At 41.4% G+C, this 20,981-nt stretch overlaps 1 protein-coding gene across 1 annotated transcript in view; it reads right to left on the bottom strand.

The window, feature by feature from the left end:
- LOC125122986 (lactase-phlorizin hydrolase) overlaps positions 1-20,312 on the bottom strand; it is a 58,534-nt gene extending 38,222 nt beyond the window's left edge. The window contains exons 1-6 of the mRNA XM_047772031.1: positions 19,673-20,312; positions 8,538-8,617; positions 6,361-6,447; positions 4,458-4,560; positions 3,114-3,192; positions 61-787 (exon numbers count right to left, since the gene is read on the bottom strand). Coding sequence (XP_047627987.1) covers positions 61-787; positions 3,114-3,192; positions 4,458-4,560; positions 6,361-6,447; positions 8,538-8,617; positions 19,673-20,312 — 1,716 coding nt within the window. The remainder of the gene's footprint in view (positions 1-60; positions 788-3,113; positions 3,193-4,457; positions 4,561-6,360; positions 6,448-8,537; positions 8,618-19,672) is intronic.
- Between the last annotated feature and the right edge of the window lie 669 nt (positions 20,313-20,981).

Genomic DNA, 20,981 nt, shown 5'->3' with positions numbered 1-20,981 from the left:
TTTTCCCAACCACATATCCTCTCTCCTCCAAGGAATAGGCACTGCCATGATGGGAAGTACCTTAAAAGAGGCCACCCCTGGGTCAGAGATGCCTGGCGCATGTTGACCGGTGCCGTAGCCTGCATAGCTCATCACCCACGGCTCGTGGAAGGTCACCCACATCTTCACACGGTCCCCAAAAGCGGAGAAGCAGAAGGCCGCGTAGTCCAGGAAGGCATCCACCACACTCTCATTCTGCCACCCCCCACGATCCTGCAGGGCCTGAGGCAGGTCCCAGTGGAACAGGGTGGCCATCGGCTCGATGTGGGAGTCCAGCAGGCTGTCGATGAGCTTGTTGTAGTAGGCGACGCCCTGGAGGTTGGGGCTGTGCCCCTGCCCAGAGGGGAAGATGCGGGACCAGGAGATGGAGAACTTGTACACCTGGGCCCGGAGGCCACGAAGCAGGGCCACGTCAGTGTCCACCTTGTGGTAACTGTCACTGGCCACCTCCGGCGTCGCTTGGCCTTTGGCGGTGTCCTGGTGCCCGAGTCTGTCCCAGACGCTTGCCCCTCTTCCGTCCTCAGCCCAGCCTCCTTCCACGTTAAAGGCTCCTGTGGAGACGCCCCAGAGGAAGCCTTCGGGAAAAACACCCTGCAGGAGAGCATCCCGTTCTGCCCTGGACTGGTTGGCAAACGTCTCCCAGACGGCCTGATAAGCCGAGCGGGGCGGTGGGGAGTCTACTGCTGTCTCCGGGTCCAGCTGCAGGGCAGCCTGAAGCGTCAGGTTGTCAGTCAGAGAACAAGACCTGCTGTGGGAGGAAGGTGACATAAAGGGACATTGTAAGTGCACACTCTGAGTTACAAATGCCCATACTGACGAATGGCAGCAATCTACTTAATCAGGAAAGATTCTGGAAACTCTAAGTCGAAAGCCATATCCCTAAAGTCGGGGGCAGGATTTGACTGGTAAGTGGGAAAGTTATTATCCTTGCCCCTTCTTAGATGAGTTATCATTGCTCCAACATCAGAAAAAGTACTGTACTGTTGCTACGGTTCTCTGTATTCAATCACCTTTGAAGACTATCCGGAGCGGTGACGAAGATTTTTCTTCTTATAATGTATGCTTTATAAAACAGAATAATACCAATAACCTCAACTTATCAAGCCTCTTTTTAGAAGATTTTATGGCTGCACCAGTGGCATATGAGAGTTCCCAGGCCAGGGACTGAATCCAAGCCGCAGCTGTGGCAACACCGGATCCTTTTAAGCCACTGCACTGTGCTGGGTGTCAAACCCACGCTTCTGCAGCAACCCAAGCTGCTGGAAGTGGATTCTTAACCCGCTGCACTTTGGTGGGAGCTCCTACTGAGCCTCTTGATTTTGTGCTCATCACTGTAATAAAAATAAATGCATAGAATCTCACTTCCATCTTAAAATGAATGTATGAGATAGGTACTATAATTACAATAATCCTCCTAAGGAAAGTGAGACTTGAAGGTATAAGTAACTTCTGGGCATCATGCGGCCAGCAACTATTTCCCATCCTGTGCAGAGTATTTCAGTAAACGAACTGTGGACCACTTCAACATCAACCCTGCCTACAACTTCCTTTCTTCTTCATGCTGCCTTGAGTATGTCCTTAATGGCATGAGCTCAACCACCCATTCTGGACCACGAGGTAGAAATGTTTTTAAGGATGACAAAGCACCAAAGTAGGAGCCTAGATTCCTGCTGATTTTACGCACTCTCCACTGTCCATCTCCAGGCTTCCTTTACTCATATACTCATGTAAACATACATACATCTTTTTTCTTTTTTAAATGAGAACTTCTCCTTGATCATACAGGTTGCAAATGGTAGAGCAAGGCGTTTGTGCTTTTAACCACATGTCACTTTGTATGTGTGTAGAGGTGAAAACATTTATGTGCATAGATGTCTTTTTATGTTTTCTTTCAGTTAAATATACCTGAAAGACACATATCAGAAATATAGCTGAAATAAAACACAATATAAAAATGCTACTTTCGTATGCAATAACATCTGATATATTCTATTTAATTCTAGTCTGTTTTTCTCCTTCTCTCTCCTCCCTCCCCCCCTCCCTCCCTGAGTCCTGTCCCCCAGGCTGGAAAACAGTGTATGATAACGTGCACAAGTTACACCAGTAGAGTGCAACCTTGAGGAAGGGTTGGTATAGGTGGGTGTCTTTGGCCTGGAGAAGGGAACAAGCATGGGAAAGAGGGGAGAGTACAAGAGCATCTCCCTGTCCTAGGGCCATCATATGGAGAGGGCCTGACACTTATTCAAGGTTGGTTCAGGGTGCAGAACTGGTAGAAAGGACAGGGACGCTACAGAGGGACCTCCCTGCCATGAAGTGTGGTCTGGGCTTCACAACCCAAGCTCTTCCTGTTTTCTAAAACATAAACTCATCTGCATTTACTAGAAAAGTGGTGCGGGGAAATCCACTGGCTTCCACACCATCCTTTTCTCACTGACTTGAGAAGCACAGTGGAATACGGGAACATGAGAGTGATACAATTACACAGATAACCTAAAGTCTGCTCTAAATTTTTCTTTTAGCATAGCACTTACAAACTTTGGTACTTTGGTCATGTGCTAAGAAATTATTTCCAACCCTACGCTAATTTAAAAACTTCGTCCTGGAAACGGTCAAACTGGACTTCTGCCCTGCTGCATAGCTAGCTTTCCGGTCTACCTTGTCTCCTCATTGGGAAATCGTTTCACATTTCATGTGAAGAAATGGGGCAGAGAGCTCACTTCACTTACTCAGATCATGTAACCTCAGAGATGGGTGGATCTATCATTAACCCAGCCTGTTTTCCCACAGTCTCATGCTGCCTCCAACAAGATCTTCAACTAGCAGGCAGGGGCTCAAACCTCAGTTCTGCTGGCTGAGTGCACTTGGGTGAACTGCAAGGTGACTGACTGACTGGTGAGAATGTCAGAGCCATGTGAGGCCCTGAAGATGGACCTCTAGAACGGCCACAATAAACTCACTGGCCCGAGAGGAGAATGGCCACAGTCCCCTGAGATCATTCGTGTCAAAGAACAGTATTTGCAAGTGGTAGTCTGCAAATACCACTTACTGAGAGTCCACAGGAAATCTAACATTACCTTTTCTTGGAACTTGAAGAACAGCTCAGGAATGTATTAATATCAAACCCAATGGTGAACACTTGGTCTTCATTTAGGGCTGTAAGAGAAGGAGTTTAATTCACAACCAACCAACAATACCATGACTGCCGTCAACACTTTTCCTCACTTACACACCACAACCATACTCCAAGCAATGATTCCAAGCCCCTGTGGAAAATTCCACGGGCTTAAGATGTAAGGAGGGCAGAAGTGATTTTTTTCCTGCTTAGTTCACAGTCGCTCTCAAACCTCCACATGCATCAGCATCACCTGCAGAGCTTGTTAAGCACAGATTGCTAGGTCTGCTCCAGCGTTTCTCCTCTATTTCTTATCTGAGTTTCTGATCTGAGGTGGGCTCTACAATGTGAAGGGCCAACAAGCTCCCAGGTGATGCTGATGATGCTTGTCTGGAGACCAAACACGGAGAACAACTGATTCAGAAGAACTCAAGACATCAGCAAGGGGAGGCTTTCTTTTTTATTGTGCTAAACTATGCATAAACATAAAACTGAGCACATTAACCATTTAGAAAGGGGTGGAATTTAAGAACAGAATTCGTTATGCCATCAAAGGTGAGTTGAAAGGAAGGTTAAGCGGCATCCATGGATGTGGTTCATGAGGTCTGTAGAGCCAGCTCAGCCCTGGTTACCAACTTCTCCTATATTCGGACCTCACACAGAGACTGGACTGGGTACCAGGGCACCCAGGAGTGTGCCGCTCAGCCCCTTCCTGCAGAGGGTCTGGTGGTCCTCAGCCCCTGAGGCTTTGGCCTACCCCACTTTCCCTTGACTGAACTGGACCAGGAGAAATCTTGTGATGCATGGCCTGCCAGTCAGATTCACGCTCAAGAGTCTGAACTGAAAGACACCGAGGAGATGGACCATGAGCTGTGGGCCCTACACCTGAAGGTTTTGATCAGGTGATGGCGACATGAACAAGTAAGGTGGCTGGGGTGGGGAGGCAGTCCTGCCAAGGGGGAGCAGAGATGAGAGACCTTAGACAGAGGGGTAATGGCAGAGGACAGACAGGCACCGAGCAGTTGGCATGCTTACACACGACATCTGAGGCCTGATGGTCTTTATTTCCTTAAGACCAAGGCATCCTGAACATCCTTGGACAGAACCTCTCTTCTTTCTTGGGCCAGTAGGAGCTAAGGGACCAACACTAAGAAGGCCAGGGACACTAAACTCATCTGGAGTGTGCTCTCAGGCGAGCCCTCCTCCAGCCACTCCTCCTGTTGGAAATCCAGCCTTTCAAGATAGCTACCTCACCAGCCAGTGCTCCCAGCGCCACTCCAAACCTCTCCAGTGATGGTCCACTCACCTTTGAGAAGGCTGAAGAGCACATCGGCTGGGTTCTTCCTGGTGGAGAGGCAGTCCTGGAGTTTCAGATTGAAGATGAAAAGTTTCACATTTGGCTCAATGGTCTGGAAAAGATACAGGCCAGCAAGTGAACTGAAGCTGCCTAGAATAAGGCTTTTGTTAACAGGGACAGATTTTCAAGATGAGAAGCCGCAACACGCAGTCTGGATTTGGAAATGATGGCTCATCCTCTCAGTCAATGAGGAGAGCTGGTCTAGACTCTGAGGGTAAAAAAAAAAGTCTTCACACTGTTCAGTACCATAGGCCATCTCCCGACCGAATTCCAAAGAGACAGGCTCACTAGGCCATCATCTCAGGCTCCGAGGTACCTCCTAGAACCAGGCACACAGTATGAGGATCAGGAACAAGGTGGTCTGCTCATGTCAGGGGCCTGCTTGCCACAAGAAGGTTAATCACTTGCCACCATCACTGTATTTATGGGTGTCCAGGGTTTGCTTCAAAACATTCTGGTTTGGGAGGGAGAAGGTAGGGTACAGATGAAATAGGATCATTCAGGAGTTGGTAGATTTTGAACCTGGGGATGGCTTCATCATACTTTTCTTTCTCCCTTTCGCCAGGTCTGATATTTTCCAAGAGGAAAGTTAAAAGGAGCGATCTTCCTTAATACGGGGGCAGCTGTGATTTTTTCTCCCATTTCTAGCCATTTCAGTGTCAAAAGAAACATCTTTAGGCAGACATGCTGTTTGACTTCACTTTAAGTTACCTTTTGGGGGAAGGTTGGGTTTGGTTATTTTTCCCACACTAGTTTTTCCTTGCTCTGAGTCGTTAAAGGCCACCGTGAAATACCAACAGCAACTACTTAAAAAGGAGCCAGGCATGTTCTTGATTTTCTTAGAGCTACCGGTAACAAAGAGGTGCCTTGAGCTCTGATAAGCTAAGTTGCTCAGGACCACTTAGTGAAGCTGGAACTCACACAGCCTTGTTTGTCCTTTCCCTGTGCCGGGTCAATGCAGAAAAGCCAAACTACCAAGGGATCCCAGGGCTCTCTCCTTCCTGAAAAGTCAATACTGAGGCAGCCTGAGCTATCTATCACAGGACTGGAGAGCTGGAGGAGCCTTCTGCTGAGTGGGGCACTCCCTGGTGAGCAGAGCCTCTTGTGATAAAGGGATGTGGGACCCTGATCTGCACCTCCTGAAGGATTCAGAACCTGTGCGTGTGCTGTGGCTCCTCAGGTCTGAAGACACCTCTGGGCCAGAGGGAGTGGCAGCTGAGGCTAAGGGAGGGGTGTGCAGGTACTCTGGGGAGAGTGGAGGCATAATGAAGCTTGGTTTGTTAGGGTCAATATTTACACGACCAGGAGTTTCTGTTGTGGTGCAGTGGAAACAAATCCGACTAGTAACCATGAATTTGTGGATTCGTTCAGTGGGTTAAGGATCCGGTGTTGTGGTGTAGGTCGCAGATGAGGCTTAGATCCCATCATTGCTGTGGCTGTGGTGTAGGCCAGCAACTGTAGCTCCAATTAGAGCACTAGCCTGGGAACCTCCATATGCTGCGGGTGCGGCCCTAAAAAGCGAAAAGTGTGTGTGCGTATTTACATGACCACCATCCAGGAAATGTCCCATTTTAATCTCAGAATGAATGCTGGAATTTTGATTCTCTGTAGCTTGCTATATAAGAGAGCAGAGAATCCATGGAAATACTTACCTTAACAAGCCAACCCTCATTATCCTTTCCAGGGAAGACTGTCTAGTGAGGCTGTCTATGGAAATCTCCCCAGAGGCAGCTCTGCAAGTCGATGCCTCTTGGTGGAAATTCAATTTACCCATCATCTCAAGCATCAAATATCTAATATGCTCTCGGGAACTTTGCCATTCATCATCAATATAGAAAATAGTTCAAATTACCTGCAATTTTCTCAGCTTCTGTGGTAAACTTGTCTCACTTTCTTGACATTCAGAAGACAAATCAAGAGAGAGAAAATCAACTGCATCCTAGAAATAAGTAAACCGGGTCTTTAGAGCATAAACAATTTCAAGACAAAACTGCTCAGAAGGATTCTTTTTTGTTCCTTTCCTTATTACTAAATGGAATATTCCAAAGGATCATTTTCCAGGAGTTCCTGCTGTGGGGCAGTGGATTAAGGATCAGTTGTTGCTACAACTGGGCCACAGGTTGCAGCTGCAGCTCAGATTCCATCCCTGGTCTGGGGAACTTCCATGTGCTATAGGTGCAGCCCAAACAAACAACCCCAAAGTTGGACATTCCAATGGAAAAGCATAATGAGGGAAAGCTGGGACACATTTTGATTGTGTGTGGGGGGGGTGCCTATGTGTTGTGGGGAATATATCAGCTATGTACCCAGCAGAGTGATAGGTACACTGGAAGTGCTCAATAAATGTGTATGACTGAAGGCATGTGTGACTGAATGAAGTATCTTATGCCAGAAATGGTGAGTTTCCACCAAGTGGGTGAGCACTAAGGAAGGGAGTCAGAGGCCAGAGCTGCCCTGGGCACCACCCTCCTCATAGACTTTCCATTTTGCAGGATGGAGGCAGTAGAGCCCTTAGCCACCCACAGGCCAGTGAGTAATTTCTGCAGATCCTGGGGTCTGAGGTTTTGTTCTAATTGTAGTGCTATAAGAAAAGTCCACACCAGTGGTCCTCAAATCGTGGTGGGGATTAGACTCACCTTGGAACTTGGGAGGGAACCAGGGCTGTCCCTCCACATTAAGCCATGGCCTCTGTGTTCTTTGCTAGCTCCCCATGTGGTTCTGATACAACCAAGGCTTGTATCTGACTGGTCTAAACAAACAGCTAAGGGTTCCCAGTGGGGAGAGACCATGCCAGATTCAGTGAGGGAGTATTATTAACAGAGGCCTGCTGATGGAGGCACACTCACATGGATGTGAAAAATGGGAAGAATTTTGTTAGAAGAGATTTGAGGAAGACTAGGAGGATAAGTAGGACTTCAGGTAGGGAATGCAGGAAAGCAGAAAGAAAGCATAGCATACACGCTGAGAAAAAAGGAGGCGAGGCCAGAGAGAGCACAGGAGAGCCTGAATGAGCTGCACTCTGAAAGACCCCGAGGAATTTCACTAACTCAGGGGCGTGCATCTTCTCAGTAGGTAATTGAAATAAAACCAAACAAAAAACTGCTTTTGGAAGATGATCCAGAAGCGTTGCCTGGCATGACCTGGGGCAGGAGAGACCAGTTCAAAGGCTATTGTTCAAAGTCTATAATTTCCTGCTAAGAACATTCATCTCCTGAGCTCACACTTAATAGCAGTTATCACCCCTTGTAAATTAATAGGCATTCTGGCCATACAATCAGTCTTGGAGCTAGTTTTACAGATATCAAGTCTGGATTTTAACTTCCTGGATCCTGACATATTGGGCCTCCGTCATAGCACAGATTACCAGTGGCTGTCATACAGCAGTCAAGTGTCTGTAAAGCACTGTCAGTGCCACAAAACTACAGAAAAAAGCTCTTTTCTGAGGGCTTTCTGCATTGCCCAGATGCCAATGTTACAAGGGCCAAAGCTGTTTAGTTTTTAGATGTTTTAACTTTTCTTTTAAGAATTATACTTAGGAGTTCCCTTCGTGGCTCAGCGGTTAACAAATCTGACTAGGACCCATGAGGCTATGGGTTCAATCCCTTTTTTCACTCAGTGGGTTATGGATCCGGCGTTGCCATGAGCTGTGGTGTAGGTCGAAGAGGAGGGTCAGATCCCACATTGCTGTGGCGTAGGCTGGTGGCTACAGCTCCAATTCAACCCCTAGCCTGGGAATCTCCATATATTGCGGGTGTGGACCTAAAAAGACAGGGAAAAAAAAAAAAGGAGCAAACAGGCATTTGACTTTGCGTATCGAAAGTTCACAGTTGACCAAGCAAGAGCTGAGCTCAACAAATAAGATTTTGTTTTAAATGTGTTATAAATCTAGAGAAGGTATCACACTCAGAAGAGGCCAATTTTAAGACATTTAAGAATCTCAAGCCAACAAACAAAACTTCTTGCTTTTAGAAATTAAAACCACAACTTTCCTGAGAAGTTACAGATGCTATTTCTTTAGGCTGTTATCACCTTGGCAAGGACAGACGTGGATGGTTCTGGCAGGAGCTGGGAGACTGCTTCAGCTTGTAGGACCACAGAGAGCTTTCCGCCTGAGACCAACAGAGGAAGGGCTGAGGTGAATGCAGGATACCTACAGTCTTTTAAAAGAAAAAAAAAGCAGTTCCCTTCCCTCCCTCACACCTGTCCCAGCCCGCCCTGCCTCGTGCTACCCCACCCTATAAGGTGAAAGGCAGAAAGGAGAGAACCACCTCCTGAGTTCCTAATGAGGCTTGGCTTCTGCGTGCTTTATTAGCTCTCCAGGTGATTCTGATACACACCAAAGCTTAGGAACTTCTGGTCTAAACAGCTAAGGGTTTCACGTGGGGAGAGACTTTTGAAAGGCAAGGTGCTCTAGGGGACCTCTGCTACTTGTCTTTATTAACTGTATGACCCTTACTGCACAGTGAGGGGAACACAAAGGAGATATAAAATGTGCAGCTTATACCCACTTGCATTGACACTTGATCACCTAACAGTGCTGCTCAAGCCTGTGTGCATCAGAATCACCTGCTCTGCCTATCAGGAGACTGGGGTGGGCCCAGGAGTACCTTTTAACATGCTGCCTGGGTGTCTCTGATACAGTGGTGCTTAGACCGCAGTGGGAGACATGCTACTGTGGACTTGTTGGCAGTGTCATCTGACTCTACGATTCACTTAATTATTTTTACCCTGCTGGATTGTGTGCTACTTGAGGAGCAAAACTTAAACTAGTCCCTCCAAATAACAAGCTGCAGACTGAGTGCACAGCAAGTGTTCAGATTTGTGCTTTGGAAAGAGTAAACAAAAATGGAATAAAAGCAGAGTTTGAGACTTAAACTGAAGGACTGTATTTCTTTTTCTTTTTGTTTTTTTAGGGCTGCACCCACAGCATACGGAGATTCCCAGGCTAGGGGTTGAATCGGAGCTAAAGCTGCCAGCCTAAGCCACGGCCACAGCAACAGCAGATCTGAGCCACATTCGTGACCCACACCACAGCTCATGGCAATGCTATATCCTTAACCCACTGAGTGAGGCCAGGGATCAAACCCACAAACTCATGGTCCCAATCAGATTCATTTCCACTGTGCCACAAGAACTCCAGTAAGGCTGTATTTCTGACTTCATTTCTACATCCACATTCTCTACAGGGGAAAGATCTCCCCAGCCAATGAATCTACCAACAACCACTGCCAATTACCAAAGTGCTTACTTTGATAAGCATAATGGAACTTTGAAATCCTCTGAGCAGGGAATATCACTCAGAGACATTTAGTCCTTATTCTGGTAAGATAATGCTATTTTCCAGTTATTCAATGATTGTGCCTGATGGAGCCATTTCACCTTCCACAGATTTCCATGCTTTAGTCTAACACTGTGTCAGCACATATAGAACATATTTCTCAACCTGTGCTGAACATTTAAAAATGTACAATTTAGTATCATCTCTAGATCAATGCCATGACACAAAACGTACAGCTAATCCCCAAGCACCACTGACTGATAAATCACTTCTATTTGATTTTCCAAGATCTTTTTAGAGTTAGAGTGAACAGAGGTACCAGAAATTCCAGAAATTTTCATACCATACAAAATAATTAAACTTCCAAATACAGTTCCCAACTTGTTCCCAGTGCATGCGCAAACCGTACTTCTTAAAATAATGTAAAATGCAGATTACTCAAAGCTAGATTCTTTTAGGTTGCAGTTCACATTTTCTATGTAACTGAAAAGGGGGATGTGGTAATTGCTCTGGCGTAAGATAATTTATCTTGTTATTTGTGCTGGATATGGTTAGAGATCAGGGTTCTTGTCCTCAGAAATCAAAGCCAGTATTTGCTATGGGTTGAAAATTAACTCTTTTAAGCCTGTGTAGAAAATCACTGCATAGCACTGTGTGAGTTCATGTCCCTCACAGGCATGACTAGACCTCACTAAGGATAACCTCGATTCATTCATTCAAAAACCATTGCTGGAGTTCCCGTCGTGGCGCAGTGGTTAACGAATCCGACTAGGAACCATGAGGTTGCGGGTTTGATCCCTGCCCTTGCTCAGTGGGTTAAGGATCCAGCGTTGCCGTGGGCTGTGGTGTAGGTTGCAGATGCGGCTCGGATCCCGCGTTGCTGTGGCTCTGGCATAGGCTGGTGGCTACGGCTCCGATTCGACCCCTAGCCTGGGAGTCTCCATATGCCACGGGAGCGGCCTAAGAAATAGCAAAAAAAAAAAAAAAAAAAAAAAAAAAGACAAAAACCATTGCTGTTGTCCACACAAAATAGCCCCTTTCCATTTGCTCCTTTCCCTGTGGTCCCAAATGCTTCAATAAAAGTAATCTGGCCAGTACTGCACTGCCAGTGCTTCAAGAGGTTGTTGGGGTGACTAGTGTTGCCCTAGACTGTGACCCAGTGTTGTGCAAGTGGAGGATGCTGGGTGCAATTCTACTCTTCCTGTGAGAGTGATGTTCACTCTCTTCCCCTCCCTCCAACTCTCTCCCAAGAATCTTCTTTTGTATCCTTCTCATGGTAGCACACTGAACACATCAAGAGGAGGTTTATATTAACACACTTAGAAAGATTAGACAAGAACTTTGCAAAAATTGGGGTAAAAACATGTAACATAAAATTTACCATTAAAAAAGGTCAGTGGCTTGAAGTACATCCACAATGTTGTGCAACTGTCACCACCATCCACCTCCAAAATTTTTCCATTATCTCAAACTGAAACTCTGTATATCTTAAACAGTAACTCCCATTTCTCCCTCCTCCCAGTACCTAGTTAACGATTATTCTACTTGCTGTTACTGTACATTTGGTTATTCTAGGTCCCCCATATAGGTCAAATCATAAAATATTTGTTTATGTTTGGCTTATTTCATTGAGCATAATGTCCTCAAATCTCATCTATGTTGTGAAATGTGTCAGAATTTCATTTTAAAAATAACATTAAATATTAAATGAATAATATTCCACTGAATGTATTATGTTTACCCATTTTGTTTATCCATGCATCCTTGCATGGGCATTTGGGTTATTTCTATATTTTGGCTATTGTGAATAATGCTGCTATGAAAATGAGTATACAAATGTTTGTTCAAGTCCCTGCTTTCAATTCTACTGAATATATACCCACAAGTGTTAGATCATATGGTAACTTTATGTTTAATTCTTGAGAAACTGCCATACAGTTTTCCACAGTGGCTAATACCATTCATATCCTGACCAGCAATGCAAAAGGATTATAATTTCTCCCTATCCTCAGCAACATTTGGGATTCTGTGAATTTAAAAAATATCAGCTGGAGTTCCCGTTGTGGCGCAGCAGAAACAAATCTGACTAGGAACCATGAGGTTGCAGGTTCTATCCCTGGCCTCACTCAGTGGGTTAAGGATCCGACATTGCCATGAGCTGTGGTGTAGGTCACAGATGTGGCTCGGATCCGGCATTGCTGTGGCTCTGGCATAGGCTATGGCTCTGATTAGACACCTAGCCTGGGAACCTCCATATATGCCGCGGGTGTGGCCCTAAAAGGACAGAGGACAAGATAAATAAATAAACAAATAAAATTTTAAAAATGAAAAATATTAGCCACCAGGAGTTTCCTTTGTGGTTCAGCGGGTTAAGAACCCTACAAGTATCCATGAGGATGCCAGTTCAATCCCTGGACTTGCTCAGTGGGTTAAGGATCTGGTGTTGTCAGTAGCTGTGGTATAGGTGGCAGACGCTGCTCAGATCTGGCATTGCTGAGGCTGTCAGCTGTGGCTCCGGTTCAGCCCCTAGCCTGGGAGCTTCCACATGCTGCAAATGCAGCCCTAGACAAAAAAAAAAAAAAAAAAAAAAAAAAAAAAAAAAAAAGCTATCATAGTGTGTATGAGATAGTGTCTCATTTTAGCTTGGATTTGCACCCTAATGACCATTGGTTGATGTAGAGCATCTTCTCCTGTGTTCTTTGTTTATTGGCCTCTTTTTTGGAATGTCAATTCAAGTCCTTGCCCGTTTTTTTTAAACAGGCTTTTTTGTTTTGGTATTGTTAAGAGTTCTTCAGATGTTTTGGATATTCATCTCTTATCAAATATATTTGTAAATATATTCTCCCATCCTATGGACTATATTTCCCTTTGTTGATAGTGTCCTTTGTTTTGGATAGGGTCCTTTGATGCTCCAAAGTTTTAACTTTTGATGTAGTGTAATGTATCTACCTTATGGTTTGTTGCTTATGCTTTTAGTGTCATTGCTAAAAAAATCATCACCAACTGCAGTGTCATAAAATCTTTCCCGCTATGTTTTCTTCTAAGAGTTTTATAGTTTTAGCTCTTATATTTAGGTCTTTTATCTACTTTGAGTTAATTTTTGTATATGATGTAAGATAATGGACCATCATCATTCTTTTGCATATGTGTTATTCAGTTTTCCCAGGACCATTTGTGAAAAAGACTTTTTCCTCCATTGAATGGTCTTGGTTCTTTTGTTGAAAATCATTTGACTGTATAGGTGAGGTATATTTCTGGGCTTTATATTTTATTTCATTGGTCCATATATCCATCCTTAGGCCAGTACCACCTTGTTTTGATGACTGTAGCTTTATAATAAGTTTTGAAGTCAAGAAATGTAGCCCTCCAACCCTGTTCTTCTCATTCAAGATCATTCTGGCTATTTGGGGTCCCTTGAGATTTTATATGTATGTAAGGGTGGATTTTTATATTTTTGCAAAATAAAAAGTCATTGATATTTTGATAGGGATTTCGCTGAATCTGTAGATCACTTTGGGTAGCATTGTGATCTGAACAATATTAAGCCTTTCAGCCCATGAATAAGGGATGTGTTTCCACTAATTTTTGTTTTCTTTAATTTCTCTCAACAGTGATTTGTAATTTTCAGTCTTTTGCTTAGTTTAGAAAAAAAACTTTTATTGTAAACCAGCTATGATGGAAAAAATAAAAATCATTTAAAAAAATAAAAGAACTTTAAAAAGTATTAGAGGGAGCATAACTCTCTCTCCTTAAGCAGGGACTATGTATAGTGACTTCCTTCCAAGGAGTACATTATGGAGAGGAGGAAAAATGAGAAACTTTACAGTGGAGGTACCTGACAAACCCTACCTCAGCCAGATGATCAAGGTTAACAGCAACAGTCATAAGTTATGTTGATGGCACATACAGTTAATGCGACATGATGAAATGGCATATAATCTGTTATCCTCCCCCGTCAGGCTCATAATCCCAGTCTAACCATAAAGAAAACACAAAGCAAATCCCAAATAGAAGCAGTCATGAAAGACTATATATTATATTATTTCATTCCAAAACAAAGAAATCTACAGAGATAGAAAGTAAATTAGTGGTTGCTTAGGGCTAGGATGGGGGAGGAAAATGAGCGGATAAGAAGGTGATAGCTAGAGGATGCAAGATTTCTTCTTGAGCTGATGACAGTATTCTAAATTGACAATGGTGGTGGTTGTACACATCTGTGCATATACTAAAACCTCACTGAGTTGTACACTTTCTGTGAGTGAATTGCATGGTATGTAAACGCATGGTATTTGCATCTCAATGAAATACTTTGTAAAAAGGGGTGCCTTACAAAATACCTGGCCAAGACTACTCAAAACCATCTACTAGTTTTCAAACACAAAGAAGTTCTGAGACACTGTCACAGATAAGAGGAACCTAAGGAGACATGACAACTAAATGTAATATGGTATCCCAGATGAAATGATGGAATAGAAACAAGACATTCAGGAAAAACTATGGGAATCTGAGTAAAAAATGGACTTATTTAATAATTACAATACTAATGCATTAATGTTGGTTTGTTAATTATAACATATATACCATAATAATGTAAGATGTTAATATTAGGAGAAAGTTAAGGAAGAGGGACATATAGGAACCTAATCACCTGTTAATTTTTCTATACATCTAACCTATTCTAAAAAATAAAGTTTTACTTTTTAAAAACTTTGTTAGAAAGGAAAAAAATTCTTACAAACTAAGAATGGTTCTCAGTTTTTCAGATTATCTTTGACCTTTTTTTTTTTTTTTTTTTTTTGCTGTGCCTGTGCCATGTTGAAGTTCCTGGTCCTGGGATTAAACCTGAGCCATAGCAGTGAAAATGCAGAATCCTGTTAGTTCACCAGCCAACTCCATCTCTGACTTTTTAATGATTGCCCCTAAATCATTAAGAAATATCATAGCAATGACACAAAATGACCCCCTCCAAATTGGGTGAGGAAAAGATATATAACTACCTAAGAACTTCAAGTTTCACCAGGGGAGGGGAAAGGGGTAAAAACATTTGGAAACTAGAAATTATAAACAATGAAGAAATGAATTTAAATAATTATAACAAGTGCCAATAAAAATATATCAAAAAAATCAACCCAAAGAAAAGATTGATAAGTTTGTGTTAAGAGAAATTCTGTTCATCAGACTCCATAAAAAGATTGAAAAAACAAAAGAAAGAGAAAAATTTGAAAAATATTATCATCACATATAACCAATACAAATTAAAGAATGCATAAATTACTCCAGCAAGTCAATGTATTAATAGATAATGGACATAAAAAATTTATAGGCGAGGAAACAAATATATAATAAACAAATATATAATAAACCCATGAAAACCTGCTCAATCTGAATAGGAATCAGGTAAGTGAGATCATAAAGACATATTTTAAAATCCATTAGATTGGCAAAGTTTATAATTATGGCAATTACAAATATTGGATGGGGTCAACAAGAACTCGTACATTGCCCAAGGAAATGTAAATTGGTACAACCACAGTGGAAAACCATTTACTTTATCTCCTAAAGCTAAACATTTGCAATTAGCAATCACATGTGTATTAACACACATGTAAAATTCTAGAACATGTATAGAAAGAAACACGTGCAAGAATGTTCATAACAGCTGTATTCAAAACAGCAAAACTTAAGAACAGTGAGAATGGCTGTAAGCAGGATAATGAATTAATAAAACGTGGCTTAGTCACACAATGAAATACTATATATCAGTGAAAAGAAGATACTATAGCTATATTCAACAAGGTGAATAAACCTTGGAAACCATTTTGTTTGCAAAAAAAGGGATATTCTAGAGGACTACAAAAAGTACAATACTTTTTCATGGTGCTCAAAACAAAGCCAAGCAAAATTGAATACTACATTGTTTAAGCATATATGCACTTGAGATAGAAGTTATGCTTTTAAAAATTACTGAAATCTCAATGCAATATTATCAGAATGGCTAAAATAGAAAAGATGAAAATGCTAAACACTGGTGAGGATGTGAGGCCACTGAAACTCTCACACACAGCTAGTGGGCATGAAAAATGGAACAAGTGCTTTGGAAAACTGGTAGTTTCTCAGAAAGTCAAACACATCTCTACCCTATGACCTAGCAATTCTACTCCCACTTATTTATTTAAGAGAAATGAAAATGCGTGTTCATACAAAAACTTGTACAAGACCATTTATGGCAACTTATCTATAATATATAAAAACTGAAAATAGCCCAAATGACCCTCAACTCTGATACAACCACAATAGAATATGACTTGAAAGAAACAAAGAGCAAATTACCAAAGTAATGTAATTACTAATTACAGCAACAAAATGGATGAATTCCACAAACATGCTGAATGAAACAAGACAAGCACAAAAATTAAGTCCTGTATGATTTCATTCATATTTATGCTAATGGAAATCTGATCAGTGGTTGTTCCTAGAGGTAGAGATTCATTACGAAGGGATACTATTGATTGGGAAAGGGATTTTTGTAGGTGTTAATGTCTTATATCTTGATAAGAGTATGGGTTACAGGGATGTGCATGATTTTCTAAACTAATCAAACTGTAAAATTAAGGTCTGTGCATTTCACTATCTAAGGATCATACCCTTATTTAAAAAATTCGTAGGGAAAAAGCAGAACTACATTCACATTGCTCATTTTTTAATCAGCAATAAAAGGGAATTTAATTTTTTTAAATTAAAAAAAATTTTTTCCCACTGTATAGCAGGAATTTAATTTTTAAACATATTTTTAAACACAGGGAATGTTTTTGCTAAAATTTATTTGCTAATAACCACCTTTTCTGTAATTAAAATATTTTTATTTAAAATGTTTGGCGTTGTACCATTAAGTTATTGCAGACACCAAATGGGAGGAAAAGCCATAAAGGAATAAAAGATGGACAGAATATTTAGCATAGTGGTAACCTGGGTAGGGTGGAGAATGGGAGCTGAGATAAGGAAGAACATACAAGTAGATGTATTTGTAGAGGTATTTGTAGATGGTTGGTTTGTTTTGTTTATAAATCCTCAACCTCCCATTTATTTTTTTAACATTAAAATTGTAATACAATTGATATATCATAAAATTCATCCCTTGAAGAATATGATTCAGTGGTCTTTAGTATTATTAGAATGTCCTTTTGGTAATGCAGGTGCTTAAAGGTCCATGAGGAATAATGGGCAATAGACCCTCTAAGGGAGGAGGAAAAAACCTTGTTCCTGTCAGACATGCTTCTTTTTTAATAGACAGATTCTACCTTTAGCTTAGGCCCTTCTAAATTCCCCTGAAACCCTTTCAGCAGTTCGGAGGGCAGCTGAGAATGCTTCTGGATCACTGTTCACTTAGGCCTCACCTGTATATAAGTTATCCACAATAAGCATCATGATTGCACTTTATGGAGCTGTCTGCTTTGTTTTCCAGTCTCAAAGTTCCTTCTCGGTTTGGGGTGTATTATTCAATATCCCTACCTTTGAAAAGTTATAGTATTTTGCTTTTAACCAACATATGTTATATATCTTTCTTGTGTATATTAAATAATATATTTTACAAAAAAACAACAAAACTATAGGATCGCACTGAAAAGGGAGGGGAGAATGAGAGAGAGAAAGAAGGAAAACTATTTTTTGGAATAAAAAAGAGGATTTATTTTGCATCCTGCATTATATTGAGGGCAGATAATGTATCGACACTGATGAAACATGAAATGAAAAATGGGAAGAATGAACAGAAAAAGAAGAGAAGGGAAATATGTTTTTAAAAGAGAAATAGTCAGAGTTCCCATTGTGGTTCAGCAGTAACGAACCAGACTGATATTGATGAGGATACAGGTTTGATCTCTGGCCTTGCTCAGTGACTTAAGGATCCATACTCTGCTGCCATACGCTGTGGTGTAGGTCACAGGCGCGGCTCAGATCTGGTGTTGCTGTGGCTGTGGTATAGGCCAGCACTACAGCTCTGATTCAAACCCTAGCCTGGGAATTTCCATATGCCACAGGTGTGGCCTTAAAAAAAAACAAAAAAAAGAAAAAAAGAGAGAGAGAAATAGTCTTTAGTAACCCAGTGGAGATTAAAAATGAGATGTGCAACACATTTTAATAAACATGCACATACAGTATATATAGTTTTCTATAAACATGTACACCTAGTTTTATAATTTAAATAATTCTATGGAATCTGTCCTCAAATAAGATAGATTTCCCTTTATTTCAAATGATCCAAGTTCAGCTTTGCCTTCTTTCAAAATTCATTTTACTCAAAGCTTCAACATTTATTTATATATTATATATTATATAAACATGTTACAATACAATAAATATATATTAAATATATAATATAGTACAATAATATAATTATATATAAATACTATATCATATAAATAATTATAAATATTTATATGTATATAAAAGCCAACAACAACAAACATTCATTTATTTTCTCACTCACCCTATGATAGGTTTTCCAAAGAATCCAGTTTCTACTCTGGCATCTCCTCATCTTCCACGCTCTACAGTTCATGACACTGTTGGCAGGACCTCTTACCGTTCCCTCACCAGGGCTTTGCACTTATCCCAAGGCCTGCAGTCCTCCAGATCCCATGGTTGCTCCCTCCCTCATTCCACTTGGCTCAGAAGGTGGCCTGAGGACAGTCTTTTTGACAACAATATCTAAAACAGCTGCACCACACTCACACTCTTTCTTACCTTGCTTGATTTTCTCTTAAACATGAAGAAAGTGTTTAATTGCTCTATAATCAAATACATGCAAATAAAAAATATAAGGACATATTAATTTTCAGCTGTCAAGATACTAATGACAGAAGAAATTTTCATGTATTGAGGCATAGAGAATTTATTCAGGCTTATACATGATTTAACTTTATGCTAACTAGAACGGCTTGTTTTGTGGTTTATAAACATACATTATATACCTTCTTTAACCACTGAAGAATAGAGTGCATTATGAAGATGTGAACAATGCCCATTTTGAAAATAGAAATGAATGCTTCCCTGCCTGGAACATCAATGCTAACACCACATGGATGATAAGGCTTCCTTCCCAGGCAGCAAGACCATACTGAATTGCTTGTGTATATGCTAATCTGTCTTTTTTCAAAACTTTGAAGAAAGGCAGCCCTGTTATGGTTGATGTTCTTTGTTCTGACAAAATGTAAAACTGTAATGAAAACCAGGCTTCTCTGGAGCAGTTCCTCAATAGCTATCTGAGAGGCTGCCTCCCAGGATATGGTTCTCAGTTTGGTTCGAATAAAACTATCTTCTATTCTTATTGTAGATTGGCTATGGATTGTTTCCATTTTGACACCAACAATAAAAGTAATGACGTCATTGAAAACAGGCTGAGTAGGGTCAGAAGAACAATTTTATAACTGTTAGGATAAACTACTCTGACTTTTCTGGAAAATAATTTAGCAACATGATTTAAAGTTTTAAGGAATACACATTTTTGGACCCACGAATTTCAGTTCTAAGAATCTATCCCAAATAATTTCTCAGAAATTAAACAAGCATTTATGCATTGGAATGGTCAATGCAAAAAAAAATTTTAATAGTGAAAATTAAATAAACTATGTATAAAAATGAGAGTATATTTTAAACATTATGATCTACTCACATGGTGGGAACCTAAAAGACCATTATAAGCCACCCCCACCTATGTACCTCCACTGGGAAATCTTTGGCACAGTATTAATTTTTCACTAATGAATAGAGAAGAGGGGACTGATGAAGGTAAGTGGGAAGAATTGCTGAGTCCTGCTTTAAGGAGGGTGGGGGAAGGTGGGCCATGAAGACTGGCAGTGGGTCAGCCATCAGGGTTATGTGTACTCACCTTGAGAAGAATATTTTTCATGGTAAATTTCATAGGCTTTTCTATGGGCCTCAGCGAGGATCTGGAGATGTGATGCTCTTGATTCCTGGTGGGGAAGTTCTGTTATCACCTCCTCCAAGTCACTAAAAGTGAACCAGATCTTAACTAGGTCCCCAAAAGAGTGGAAGACGAAGGAGGCATAGTCAGCAAAGAGATCAGCAAAGGCCTCACTTCTCTGGACGGTGCTGGCAGGGAGGGTCTGGTGGTGCAGGACCACCAGGGGCTGAAGTTGAGCAGTCTCAAGGGCCTCAAGGAGTTGCCGGTAGCACTGCACCATTCCCTTGTCTGGGTTCTTGGAGCTTCCTTCTGGGAGAAGTTGTGCCCAAGGTAGAAATACCTTATAGTGGGTGATCATACTGGCACGAACACTGCTAAAATACTCTGGCAAGAAAGCAGGCAGCGGCTGGCGACACACATAAATACCTTTGTCTCCTGCTCCAAGGTGAGAATCCTGGTGTCCCAGTGGACCCCTCAGGTCGTATAGCAAGTCAGTGGTTAGAGGACCAGCAGCTAAAATGAAGTTTCTATCAGATTCCCAGTCTAATCCCCAGCAAGAAAAACTTAGGAGGACAATAGAGACTAAATGCCAAGCCAGCTCCATCTTCAAGGAACTGTTAGGAGGTATGTGGAATACTTACTTTATAACGACAACTGAGGTTATAAAATACTAGGTGATTACTAACACTTAATATGTAACTGGGTTATCTGTGATAATAAAATTAGTACATAGTTCAATGAAATATCAAAAAATTTAAAAACCATAAAAGATAACACAAAAACCTCAAACTTCTCACGCAATTTAAGCAGAGGAAATGGAAAGCATCTGAAGGAAAAAACTTGTCCACATTTTTGCCTTTCTTACAAATTATCTTAAAATTTGTTTACATAGCGGAACACAAGTTAGGTCCTCACCAAACTTTTTTCCTCCTTTAAAAATAAGTAAATGAACACAGGTTGTAAAAGATTCAAACAATATAAATATATATGTGAAAGCTTTCTAGTTCCCCCCTCCCCCACCCCCTCCCCTTCCTAGGGTAAGCACTTTCAACACTGTTTTTGTTACTGGACCAATTGAGTCCACTTACTTCTGTGCGTTAAAGGCAATCTACTAATACTGGTTGTGGTGAAGGAAAGCACAGTGTTCACTGCAGGAGAAAACAAGTAGCAAAAGCAGCTAATGTTCAAAAAGCCTAAATTCTGATGACTTTTAGGGAAAGGTTTTTAAAGATAGGGTGAGGGACAAGGTTTCAGAGTACAAGATCAACTTGTA

This window comes from Phacochoerus africanus, chromosome 3 (genome assembly GCF_016906955.1).
Source record: "Phacochoerus africanus isolate WHEZ1 chromosome 3, ROS_Pafr_v1, whole genome shotgun sequence".
Classification (NCBI taxonomy): Eukaryota; Metazoa; Chordata; class Mammalia; order Artiodactyla; family Suidae; genus Phacochoerus; species Phacochoerus africanus.
This window is presented reverse-complemented; position numbering and strand designations above follow the sequence as displayed.